Genomic DNA, 13,769 nt, shown 5'->3' with positions numbered 1-13,769 from the left:
CATAGACATTAACGCTGTAAGAATTATTAACTATTCCTTACATCGTCAATGTGCCACCAACCTTGGGAACTAAGATGTTATGTCCCTTGTGCCTGTAGTTACACTGGCTCACTCACCCTTCAGACCGGAACACAACAATACTGAGTACTGTTGTTTGGCGGTAGAATAACTGATGAGTGGGTGGTACCTACCCAGACGGGCTTGCACAAAGCCCTACCACCAAGCAAAGCCCTACCACCAAGATCTATCTATTAAGAAAACCGCATCAAAATCCAGTGTCTAGTTTTAAAGATCTAAGCATACATAGGGACATATAATAGTGAGCGGTTTGTTTAAGTCACCTTCTCGAAGAACTCCCGGTTGCGCGCGTCCTTGGCCTTGCGCTTCTGGCCCAGCTCGAGCCGCTCCACGCGCCGCATCCAGTCGGCGGCGCGCCGGCTGTACTCCTCCGTCAGCGCGTCCTCGCGCTGCAACCACACCCACACCCACGTTACCAACGTATTCGCATCACGTGACCACGTTGCATCGTGTGTCAATCCACACGCCACACCGTAAGCGTCTCACGTGACCACATTGCATCGTGTGTCAATCTCATTAATCAGTTATTCTTTAATCTAATAACGAATGCATTGCAAACGAAATTAAATTCTATTCACATAAAATTAAAGACGAATTTTAATTACTATGTTTTATGTTGTAGCATCAGTATTAAAAATAGAAATAACTATAAAGAGAAGAAGAATATATATATTAAGAAAAAAACAACGGCTTTTAAGATTGGAGTAACTTAATATTGTCACATACATTTGCTCCGTATTTTAAAAATCAATTTTTAGGCAATAGAAAGTGAATGCAAAAACTATTACCACAGTCAAATCAAAACTTTCTTAACATTGTATTGGGACCTCAAATAACAACTCCAAATAGATTTTGGAGCAATTACAAGACTATAATGATCATTTTACGTTTTGATATTGAATATAAAGTAAGTAAGAGTATTTTTGTAGCAATACAATAAAGACGAATTTCCCCAGATCCTCTGTGGCGTGAGATCTCTGAACTGGCAGAGCTTTGCCCACCACTAGGTGTAGTGGTAGTGTGGTAGTGTGGTAGTGTGGTGGTACCTTCTCGGCGTCGGCACGCAGGCGGCGCAGGTGGTCGGCGAGGCGCTTGCGGAAGGCGCGGTGGCGGCGGATGTTGTCGTGGTACACCAGCGTGTCCTGCGGCTGGTTGTACAGCGGGTACAGCACGGGCGGGCCCAGGTGCGCCAGCACCGCGTGCGCCGCGCCCGCCTATGGGGACACGCGTGTTAGTACGCTTTGTGGTGCTTAACCTTTCGTATGTTAAATGACATTAGCCCACCTTGTGTTACCTGTTATACCGGGAGCCGGTATGGTCAACAGACAGCCCAATTTTGGGACAGACTTTTATTGTAACTAGATTTTCTCCGTATTTAGTACGAATCAAGTCAATTCAAGTTATGAATGTTATTGTAAATTGAATAATCTTTATTCACTTTCAACCATTTCTATATAAATACTCAATCATAGCTAATATATAAACTTTCAACAAAGGGTACTTCAGAGCGAATAACAGAACACACTTAGCCATACCGGCTCCCGGTATGTCAACAGTTGCGGCCAAAATGTGTTTATACCGGGAGCCGGTGTTTCAACAAACAAGAGATTAAGCACTCACTATGCTATATAATGTAGTATGTCTTGTTCGAGAGTTGTTGAGTCGAGATGGCCCAGTGGTAAGAACCCGCGCATCTTAACCGATGATTGCGGGTTCAAACCCAGGCAAGCACCGCTGACTCATGTGCTTAATTTGTCTTTATAATTCATCTCGTGCTCAGCGGTGAAGGAAAACATCGTGAGCATTGGAACAGCGTGGTGGAATATGTTCCAAACCTTCTCCTTAAAGGGAGAGGAGGCCTTTAGCCCAGCAGTGGGAATTTACAGGCTGTTGTTGTTGTTGTTTTGTTGTATGTCTTGTTCGATATTTGATTGAATTTGGCTTATAAATTTAACGTAAATTTTACGCATCAAACATACATATAGTGCTGCATACACCCATATCGTATATAACACTCATATAGTAATAACGTCTACAGATGAATCAATTTCAAATTGGAATATATGTATTCGATTACGAGGACGTTTGAACACCAAGTTCAATGCAATGAATGCTTCATAACTTTTAAGGCTACAAACAAGACATATGGTTCAAATTGTTGTTGATAATTAAATAGAATTCAAACGATTTCACTTAAAACCATAGTATTGAGTTATATAAACAATAGTCATGGATGCAGTACCCTCTTCCTGTTGTCTGCGTATATGCACTGAGCCAGGCTCCGGTGCCGGGGCGGCGCCTCCTCCGGTTCCTCGGCGCGCGCCGGCTTGGACGCAGTCTGTTCCAATTCTTCTTGCTTCTTCTTTAGTTTCAGCAGCGTCGTCTCCGACAGCGTCATTTCTCGATCCACCTGGAATTGATAAGTATCTTTCTGTAACTAGGTGCTATAATTTACAAAACTTAAGTGCAGAATAGCAACGTGTACGGCATGCGAAAGAGTTTCCAGCGTACATATAACTCCAAACTTTACGAAAGTCTAATATACGAATAAACTAGAATCGGACTTGTTAGTAAAGATATACATAGAACTCTGTAAGTATTAAAATAATTTTCCGAACTGTACATCCAACAAACCAAGTTTGGTCGTAAATAACGGATTAGTTTCCATAATTAATAAAAACGTTGCTGAATTTAAAACACATTTTCGTCTTTATCAGGGGGACAAATGGGCCACCTGCTGATAACTAATCACCACCGCCCAATGACATCGGCGCTGACGAACTATTAAACATATCCTACATCACCAATGCACCGTCAACCTTGGAATCTTAGATGTCATATCCCTTGTGCCTGAGGTAATAGTGGCATAACCACCCTTCAAACCGGAACACAACAATAAAAAGTATTGCTGCATAATAATCGACAAGGAGAGAATGGTACTACACAGACAGACTTGGACAAAATTCTACCACAAAATGAATAGATAATCTCATTTGTAATAAAAGAAGAGATATTGTATGACGTATTAATCCCTTTATTTAATAGTCAAATAGAATTAATCCTATGAATAAGATGTAGCCTATGATTAACTTGCCACGTTGACTATATTGTATACATCTCCATACCTTAGATATTTGCTGCAGTAAATCGTCTTTAGTCGTCCGAAAGCTCTGGTCCTCGATGGTGGGCTCGGAAGGCGGGTTGGGCGACAGCACCTCCACCGAGTTGTTGTACGAGTTCATAACCGACTCCTGGAAGGATTCCATTTGTATATGTTATTAATAAACTCATATAAATAAATAAATAATAGATAAATATGAGACAACATCACATACATTACTCTGATCCCAATGTAAGTGGCTAAAGCACTTGTGTTATGGAAAGTCAGAAGTAACGAAGGTACCACAAACACCCAGACACAAGACAACATAGAAAACTTATGGTAATCTACATCGACTCGGCCGGGAATCGAACCTCAGAGTGGCGTACCCATGAAAACCGGTGTACACACCACTCGATCACGGAGGTCGTCGTGTATATAATTAACCAAACAAAGTTGTTTGCGATTTATTCTTATGGTAACGTTATACTGTATGTATAGTACTAGAATTACGATTATAAATAGAAGATTTTGTCTCAAGTGACAATATTATACAATACAAGATTATACAGACGACAATAAAGCGTGGAATTAAAACTTGTTGACTCCCAGATTGGATATTGTACATATAGTATGACACAAATTAGATGTAGCATCGGAAAATGCAATGGAATGAAAATAAAACCGATTACTGCCGATTTACACAACCAATAGAAATTAGCTCCCTATCGCGCCATTCGACGCTATTCGTCGCTATAGATTCACGTCAGAGAAAGCAAGTGCATGTAAACCGACGCGTCAAATTGACGAATATATTAGGTCATATGATATTACAAGTTATTACGTTTGTGCAAAGATCATATTCGTGTGAGAAAATGAATATTGATAATTTGGGATAGCGTACTCAATTCGGATGTGATCGGTTTTACGAATTTTGCCGATGCGACATCTAAGTTGTGTCGTACTATAAATAAATATGTAATTGTATTAACATAACTCTATTTGTAATTGTTATTAGTAACTAGTGAGTTTCTTGCCGGTTCTTTACTGTGGAAGTAGCATTTAATATAGTTGTTAAATGATAAATCAAAAGTGCTTGTAAAAGCCTACTTGAATAAAGTATATTTTTATTTATACGTTTACTTTCATGAATCAGACACAATCAAAAAGATTCAAACGGCCCAATAGAAACGGTGGATAAATTTCGACCACAAACCCAAAAAACATTTGAAGGGTCCTAGCTGGATAATGTAACCTGAACTTTGGGATTTGAAGCTTTAAACTATCCGCTAAAACAACGAGACAGTCAACATGAAAAATAACTGTGAACGATAAAATATTTCAACTATTCAGTAAACAGTTTTATTATTTCATAAGCAAATCATATTTTAAAATAATTGTCATGTGCTGAAGCGCAACATTCATAGAGCTCGATTCAATCGCTGTCTACATTATTTACTCTCGATAGTTAATTTGTAATTATAGTATCGAGTAACACTTGATAAATAGGAACGTAATAACATCTTCTCACACACAAACGCACACTACTGTAGAAATTATAGTGCTTTACACATAAGACATTTACACAACAATTGTGTATTTAATAAAAAGTAATTTTATATATGTTAAATACTTTTTTTTTAACATTAACATAGTTAAAATCTGTTGGATATGGTAAAGGTACAACGAATCTTGAAGTAAGCTTCAATTTTTAAAGAGATTAATATTGGTTGTCTTTGATATCGAAAAGGAAACAAAATAACACATTTATGTATTTAAATTATCGTTCTTCCTTGATCCCACTGCAGGAATCAACTGACGGGTGATTTCAGTTTTTATAAAAAAGAAATGTATTCACAAACATCATAAGGCCGTACCAGCGGGTTTTAGATAATTATAAATAATGAAAGGTATGATCCGTACCCGTGTGTCAACCCTGAGCTGCTGATGTGGTGCAGGCGAGGGCCGCTCAGCGGCGAGGCGGATCTTCTTGAAGGGCGGAGGGTCAGCCGGCGGCGGGTGGTGGGCTGGCGGCGCCGGCGGCGGCAAGTACGCTGAGCCCAACAGCGACATCCGCGCGCCGGACCGGTACTCGCCGACCGCGCCGCCGCCTCCGCCGCGGGCATAGCTGTCTCTGTAACGACGAACACACAATTCGTTAATCAATAATCATTGAAGCCCATTGCCTAACACTCGGCCAGAGACTGCGGCCAGTGCGAAGGTGACCTACTCAACTACAGGCCTCGAGTTGAGCATGTTTAACTACGGAGTTGTTAAACAATCAATATGTGCAAAATGTACTATAAGCTAAAATAGCGCTTCTTCCTGTTAAAAATATACCTAAATGTTACATTACTTACTTCGTTACAGAAATATTAAAGAAATTTAAATCTACCCAGTAAACGATTTATTCTACTTATTTATAAAACATCAAAATGTCGGACATTGGAAGGAAAACATAACCTAATTTCGAATGAATCGCGCAATATTTGACGGCGAGCCACTCGACTGGAGACTGGATGTGCGTCGCGTTATCGCGTGCAGAAGTGCACCGGAGTGGATCAACTCCACGATTGACAATATTCTTATCAATGAAATTATGATTGATATGCTGACATTAACCTTGTTGCCTTGTATTATCTATGTGTTAATAGCAGAATTAAATGTCATCATTTCTAGGAACATATGAAAACGTCAAGACATGTGTATAACCAAAGAGTAGGTATATTCGCAAGAGGCAATCGACTTATTTTGTAATCTCTGGAACGGCTGGACCGATTTTGACGGGACATTCACTGGCACATAACTGATAGAATAAAGAGTAACTTCGGCTACAATAATATGTATATATATTTTTTGTTAAATTCAAATTCGGGCAAAGCTAGTAAATATGTAGTAATAATAATAAGTTTCAACAAGATAGAGGTTCTTTTTAATTTAACATTACGTATAGGAGTAAATAGAGACTATTCATCTAAATAAAGCATAAATTATAATACTGTACTTAGCTCTAATTTCGAGAATTTTAAGTTTTTCCTGTGTAAGTTTTAATTATGTATATGTATAAGCAAACGAATCCTTGTTATTATTTCAATATCAAAGCTCTTGGTTCGTGTTGTCGAATATTAATTAATACGTGTGCTTGAGATAGCAGTCACCACATATACATATTTGAAAATAGCTGGATATAGCTGGAAATGAGTTCGACGCTGACAAAAAGTGTCCATGTAGAAATGAATAAAAAAATATATTATATTTAATAAAACACTAATTTATCTCACTCTGTCATCATTCATTTGAAATGCATTAAAAGACCACTCAACTCTTTTATTTTACACATTGTCTCAACCCTGGGGATGTCTTATATGGGAATACCCACTAAAAAACCAGCGGCACCCACTTCGGTGCGCGTCATGGGATCTCTTTCTCTTAATTATAAGTCATTGTGAATCTTATCGCTAATTAGAATTATCATCAAGTTCAATGACCGAAACATGTATAAAAGATTTACAAACTACCGAACAAACTACGCTTTTATAGATTAAATATCCCGAGATTATAAGACACCTGGTAACCCTACATGTGCTGAATAGATACAATACATCGTAAAAAGCTATGAAACAAGGTCGAGCTGGTAGATGAACTAAAAGGAGCCTCGTTTGATTAAAGCGACCGAATGGACTCATTGTCCAGTCTTTAATCATCGGTCTCATAAAACGATGACTCAGAGTCATAGTAGAAGTATTTACGTATTTAATACTTTTTTTACTTAACGTTAGCGCATAGAAGAAACTTACACTCGCGGAGACACACTTATCACTAAACGAATTATTGTTCAATATTCTTTATTGACCTAGATAACGTTATTAAACTTATTTCAATTTAATATATAACATTAAACAGCATCCGGAATGAAGGAGGCAGATCTAATTAAAAGAAAATATTTTTTACTTAAAACTACTAAAACTTAAAGAAAAACAGTAAATACATTATACTGTGCTTGTGATAAAAGTTATATTCATTATACAATAATACAAAAAGGTTTTATATTAGACTTTGTAATGAATTTCTAAAGTTTATAATTAAATTCATAATGTCATAGACAATATCGATCTGAATAGATTTAACAAATCTACTAAGATCACTAAAGTAACATTACGTACGATAAGAGAACGAACGCTCAGCCTGTACCAATACGGAGCGATCTCACATATAACCGAAGCGGCAAGACTAAGAGAACCGTTCCGAAATTGCTAAATTAAGATTTCACATTTTATCTTCGAAGCATTCGCACGGTGACGTGGCGGGCGCAGCGCCGGCGGTGCGGGGCGCGCGGGGGCCGCGGGGGAGCCGGGAAGGCCAAGGTTGCGGGTGGGGGGCGCGTATAACTGTAGCAGAGCCGAGCGTTGTTTGTTTTTTATTGTTATTCCACACAGGTTGACTTGCGGGCGCGTGCCGGCGCGGCGCGATGCTTTCAATTCGTGAGTTACCGATGGACACCTATACAAACCAACCTCACACCACCTGTTTCTATTTTTGATTTCTATCATGTATAAATGTACAAAGTCGTTTATATCCAGGAATATACCTAATGTGCATCGCTTAAAAACTAATACCTAAGACATGTGATGGATATATAAATCTTGAACGTAACGTTTATTTCAACGAAATTGGATACCAAGTCAACACTGTCTGGACTCGAACTAGCCTCGTAACGAGCCGATAGAATTCGCTTCTGTATTCGACTGGCCTGTCCGAGCCACGCGTAGCTCCCGCTGAGGAGGTGGAAATTCGTTGATGGAAAAAGTTTATTTACTTATTTGACAGAAAACGTGCATCAATGGTTTATGTTTTGCCAAATCGCAAATAGATGGTCATCGGACGGAGCGTTGAATAAAAACAAACTTGGCCGATCGCCAACCGGAGCACGTTATGAAAGAGTACAGGAATAGTTTCGGAAACTTTCGGATTGCTTTGAAAAAACTTAACTGCTAGTCGGTGTATTGATGCTGTAAAACAAAAATATTCTTATCTAATATTAATATAATATAGTAATCAGCAATCACTGAAAATGAAACTGCATAAAATGCTAGGTGCTATTTCGACTGTCTTTTTGTTTTATATAATTATTATCAACGACTGCAACTTGATACGGTTTGTTGGGTACAACCAGTGCGTCCCATGAAAGCATTGTATAATTCTGTATCATACGTAAATTTTAAATTTACTTTATGCACCTTATGTTATTTAGTTACAATAACTTTTATATATGTTTTTGTCAGTTCAGGAAGTATGTGCCAGTGATAGTCAATGATAGTCAACTTTATACATCCAATATGTCGAGTACATTAATTAGGTATAACTTGTATCAAATCTCTCTAAATATAATCATATATTGCATTATGTATTAGTGTATTTGTAAAATAATAAAGTTATAATCCTTCCTTAACATTCGTTTGACCGCCAAACTGTACAACTAGGAGAGTAACTTTTTCAAAACATTAACTAATTCGAGTCTTAAATTTAACGTTTGGTCACTTGGTATCGAAAAATTTATATATTTTAATGGAAATATAATTATGTCGTAAATATCACATTCTGCGTGTTATAACATAAAGTAATAACAACCGCTGGACATAATATACCTCTCATTGTGAGACTAATACTAGGACTAATACTAATACGGGAAACAATTATAGGTATATTTTAATAGATTTAAAATTTCAAATAGGTTCTTAAGGAACGGATAAGGAAATATCTTAAAGGAATTTATTAGATCTTTATGTACTTTTGTTAATTTAAAATCATCGTAGATTGATTATCGACTCCACACAAACATTATTACGAAATAAGGACCAGAACAGTTTCTTTGAATTAAGAGAAAAAACAATACGTTGTTGCTATCTCGTTTCATTTGCAGGAAGATCCGTTTTATATTACAAAAAGCGTTATTATACACTGTCTGACGATGTTGTAGCCGATAAGCATAACAGTGCTCGTACACGATAGCCTTCGCAACTATTGCTTTTCGTTTTTCTTCGAGTACTCCGTGAAGGCTTTATCGAGTATTATTAATTCGCCATTAAACAAGTTCGCCTCGTCAGCGCCCCTTCGAGCTCGAGATCTTCGATACGGACGCCTTCGAATTTATTTTCGTTACTTCAGACGGTTAACCGTTGCACCGTTGGAATAAAACAAGGGAAGACATTTAATTCGACGATTACATTAAAAACTACTATGCTTCTGGGTCTGAGAAAAGAGTCGAGATGGCCTAGTGGTTAGAAACTTAGGACGCATGCATCTTAACCGATGACTGCGGGTTGAAACCCAGGCAAGCACCGCTGAATATTTATGTGCTTCATTTGTGTGTATAATTCATCTCGTGCTCGGCGGAAGGAGAGAAGCAAAACATCGTGAGGAAACCTGCATGTGTTTTTTTTTGCAGTATTTCATAGAAATTCTGCCACATGTGTGTCCACCAACCCGCATTGGAACAGCGTGGTGAAATATGTTAAGGAGAAGGTTAGCCCAGCAGTGGGAAATTTATAAGCTGTTGTTGGGTCTGAGAAGAATAAAATGGACTCTGTCTAAGTCTCGAGCCTAATATTTACTTTATACTTTTAAGGAAAAATGTGTTTAATTCACGTTTTAATTTGCTTCTATCGTAAATCGTATTGTCTGGGTTCTTTGCTAACTAATATAGTCTCATAACGAGATTAAGTTAAGTAATGACGAACATCGTGCCTAAGTAATCACCAAAACTTATAAGTTACAAGATATTTTGTTAATTAATATCAATTAACTAACACAGCATAACTTATATTGAAATTATCTCATTTGAAGATTATATTTAAATATATATTATAAAGAGGTAAACTTTATATGTTTTTATATATCTTGTATGCTAATAGCATAAGCCGATTTTAGACCCAGTGGGACGCACAAGATTTGGTCATTGGTGTGGTATTTTCTGCACATTTAAGAATCAAACTAATCAAGTTTGGTTCTTAAATGTTCAGAAAATTAAAGACGATTCTTACTTGCAATTTAACAAATTGTTACGATTTATCAAAGACTTAATCTTAGGTAGCGGAAAATAGTAACTGTATGTACCATAGGTTTGGAAATTTTGTAAGCCTCAAGAAGCAAAGTTTCGCGTCCTGCCTTCTAGTTAATTAATGAATATTTTTCGTCTGTCTACTAAGTCCTGTCATAGTCTGACTGATAACACAAGAGTAAACAATTGCGTGCTAAGCTATACTATAATAATAAGTCGAAACATAATTAGCATTATCACGAACCGTCATATAATATACTTCTCTTTAATTAAACAGGGATTTGATAATGATGTAATTCAACTTGTGTCAACAGAATTATCTTATGTCGACACTTATGTAACTAACTAGACATATCTAAAAATAACATACAATTACTTTATGTATTATGTTCTATTTAGTTCAGTAATTTAAAACTTTCTTACGTGTAATTCTAATCCTAGTAATATTTAAACGCGAAAGTGACGATGGTTGTACATATGAACGTAGGTTTTTTACTTAACGGTTTCTTTACAGTATGTACTTTACAGTAGGTAATACATAGGAATAACACATAGGCTACAATTCGTAATGATTTTATGTAATTTGATCATGATATAACTATACGTATCAAGTAGCCGTGTCAAGCCGGGGAGGGTCGCTAGTTTAAAATAGCACTAAGTATTTATTGTGTACGAATATTTATTTTACGAATCGCACAGTGTATGTATAAAACTATATAAGTATTAAGATAAATTGTAAGAAATGATTAATATTCAGTATCAATGATGTGTCTAGGTATATTCTCAATAAAAAAGTAAAGTATTTTTCAATGTTTTTAAGTACAGTAGCATACTTATACAAGTGGAAAATTTTCTAAGAGATTACAGACGAAGCGTAGACTATTACGTGATCAATCAGCCTCGTTTAATGGTGTTTCGTTTCCGGATCAACAATGGCACAATGGATCGCGTGGGTAAGTCTCTCGCCCGCAAAACAGTAGAAAACCTTTATCTCAAATTCCCACATATTACTGTAAGTAGGCTGAAACTTCGCTATAATATCACGATTTATGCTATTCTAGCCCGAGGCACTATTGTGGTTATCATACTCTGCGTATAATTTTATTGTCATGACATGGCACAATTCAAAATTGGACAGGGCTGTGCAAATTTGCAGCAATCCACAGAAATTTGCACCGCTTAAAAAATCGTTAGGATTTAAAAAAAGAAACCAAATTGTTTGTAAATGTCCCAATGCTGGACTAAGGCTTCCTCTTCCTTTCGAGGAGGTTTGGAGCTTATTCCACTACGCTGATCGGTGTATACACCAACCCACATTAGAACATCGTAGTGGTAGGGTATATGTATTTATATGTGGCATTAGAGACATGCAGCCTCACGATGTTTTCCTTCATCGCCAAGCACGAGAAGAATTAGTAACTGAAACTAAGAGTCTTATTTTATCTGAACATCGGCTAAGATACACGCGTTCTAGCCCCTGGGCCATCTCGGCTATCACAGTAACCCTGTTTTACCCTGTTTTACATGACGAAATATGTTATGCACATGATTCTAAAAATATTTCATGTATGGTTTTATTTCATAGCGTTACTTTTCTCGCTTCAATCTTAACAACTTGTATTAGTCCTTGTGTAGGCTGGTACATTATTTCGGCACCACGGTCCAATTGTAAAAGGTAAACTTCCCGTCTTATTACATCCGGTGGTTGTGGGAGGCAGGAGGATTTGTTCATTTCGCGCGGGAAATCGGAATTGCGATTAAACTAGGATAAGCCGTGGCGCCCTTAAGGAGACGGGAGAGGGTACCGCTGGTTTTTAGTGGGTATTAACTTGCATTCGGCGCCAGGGAATCCCTCATAGCCTTCATTCGGGGGACAACGGTAAATATGTTTTTTCGGTGAGTTTGAGGTGTTAGACATTTTTGTAAATGAGATTTATCATGGTACGTCATATAATGTGCTTATAGTAACATGCGCATTACCAATAAGCTTATGTCAATATATTTTTCTCCAACCTTATCTTATCTATTCGGTATTATATAATTATTCATATCAGTTATTCTTATGATTTTCTTCAAGTATATTTACATTTAAGACAATAGCTTTCTAGACAACAATTTAGTTTGCACTTGATAGACTTAAACATGTCTCCCAAATTTAGGCTTAGGTTTAGCATCTACTAAAAGTGTGACGGCTTAGTGGATTGGGTGTAAAATGTATGAAAGGATATTGTTGAAATTGTTGAAAATGAAAAGCTTCTTTTTGGCCTCTTTATATTAAAACGGTATGCAAATGATATACACACCTGTATGACAACGCAGCGGATCCATACCCTGGCTGGTGCAGACGCAGCTGTGCGGGCGAGTAGGGCGGCGCGTAGGGCGCGGCGGGCCTCGCCGGCGCCACGCCCGCCTGCTTGCCGCCGTACGCCAGCGCCCCGTGCCCGTGCTCACTCTGCCCGGGCCTGGAACGAAACGAAACATTACTTACTCCACTTATACGAATGTCTTGACAGAGCCTAGGATTGACTCAGTAATCTAGGTATATCTCTATATGCAACAATTGTAGTTGCGTAAGTAAGTAGGTTACATATAATTATAGATTTAAAATCCCACTATGTGATAGTGCTATAATGAAGGTTCATAGTGAAGCCTCTTTTAACATAGACTTCAGACTTAATAGTTTACTAAAAAACGTTTTATTTACTCGCTAAAAGTATCTGTGTATCGATATATTAAACATCTCGGAATCGAAATGACAGTCATCTCTATTGAATACAGTATCTCTGCCACTATTCCAAGGAATCCATAAACGATAACAAAGATTATCTCATTATTCAAATAACTAATTGTTATTACTAGTTGAAAATCATTCGGAATCAAGGCGGCATCAATAATGACCCTTGTTTACCCGGCGGTTACTACGAAGTAATCTGTTCAAGGTCAAGATTGTAACACTAATTGACTGATACATTAACATAATGGGTTCATGTATCAATCAATTAACGATAAAAACTCGCCGGTGACAAGTTACGACTATGCCTATGTATCACAGAATACTAAATTATCTTGATTTGGGTTTGGAGCTCATCTTTAAAGCGCTTTAGCAGCTGCTGTTTACATGTAAAGTTAATCAGGTTACAGGTATCACTGTTATCCTCACGATATGAACTTTCGTAGATACCTAAATTTATATTTGCATAGGGTCCACATAGATTGAGCAATGTAGCAGTTTTTTATATAAAACAAATTGTTTTCAATATAACGACTGCGTAAAGAATTCTGTGATTTGGCTGTGAAACATTCTAGGGTAAAAACTTATTATTATACTGTTACACAATCAATTGAATAAGGTGTTTTTGGTATCCTTGGTATAGCTTATTTTGTTTTTTTTTTTACTTTATTTTACTTTTTATTTGTATAATAATTAGCATTCAAATTACATTTGGGGGATTACCGCGGCTCATCAGAAATATAAAGAAAAATTTACGACTTTGAAGTCAAATACTTTAAACGAAGTTCGTAACAATTCAAACG

At 37.2% G+C, this 13,769-nt stretch overlaps 1 protein-coding gene across 6 annotated transcripts in view; it reads right to left on the bottom strand.

Annotated features, from left to right (window-relative positions):
- LOC124532756 overlaps window positions 1–13,769 on the bottom strand; it is a 116,760-nt gene that overhangs the window by 28,446 nt on the left and 74,545 nt on the right. For all 6 annotated transcript variants that reach the window (XM_047107816.1, XM_047107812.1, XM_047107813.1 and 3 more), the window contains 6 exons: window positions 12,539–12,697; window positions 5,102–5,312; window positions 3,204–3,329; window positions 2,321–2,488; window positions 1,125–1,292; window positions 342–467 (listed from right to left, as the gene is read on the bottom strand). In XM_047107816.1, coding sequence (XP_046963772.1) covers window positions 342–467; window positions 1,125–1,292; window positions 2,321–2,488; window positions 3,204–3,329; window positions 5,102–5,312; window positions 12,539–12,697 — 958 coding nt within the window. The remainder of the gene's footprint in view (window positions 1–341; window positions 468–1,124; window positions 1,293–2,320; window positions 2,489–3,203; window positions 3,330–5,101; window positions 5,313–12,538; window positions 12,698–13,769) is intronic.

The sequence above is a fragment of the Vanessa cardui genome, chromosome 10, assembly GCF_905220365.1.
Source record: "Vanessa cardui chromosome 10, ilVanCard2.1, whole genome shotgun sequence".
In the NCBI taxonomy this organism is placed as follows: domain Eukaryota; kingdom Metazoa; phylum Arthropoda; class Insecta; order Lepidoptera; family Nymphalidae; genus Vanessa; species Vanessa cardui.
This window is presented reverse-complemented; position numbering and strand designations above follow the sequence as displayed.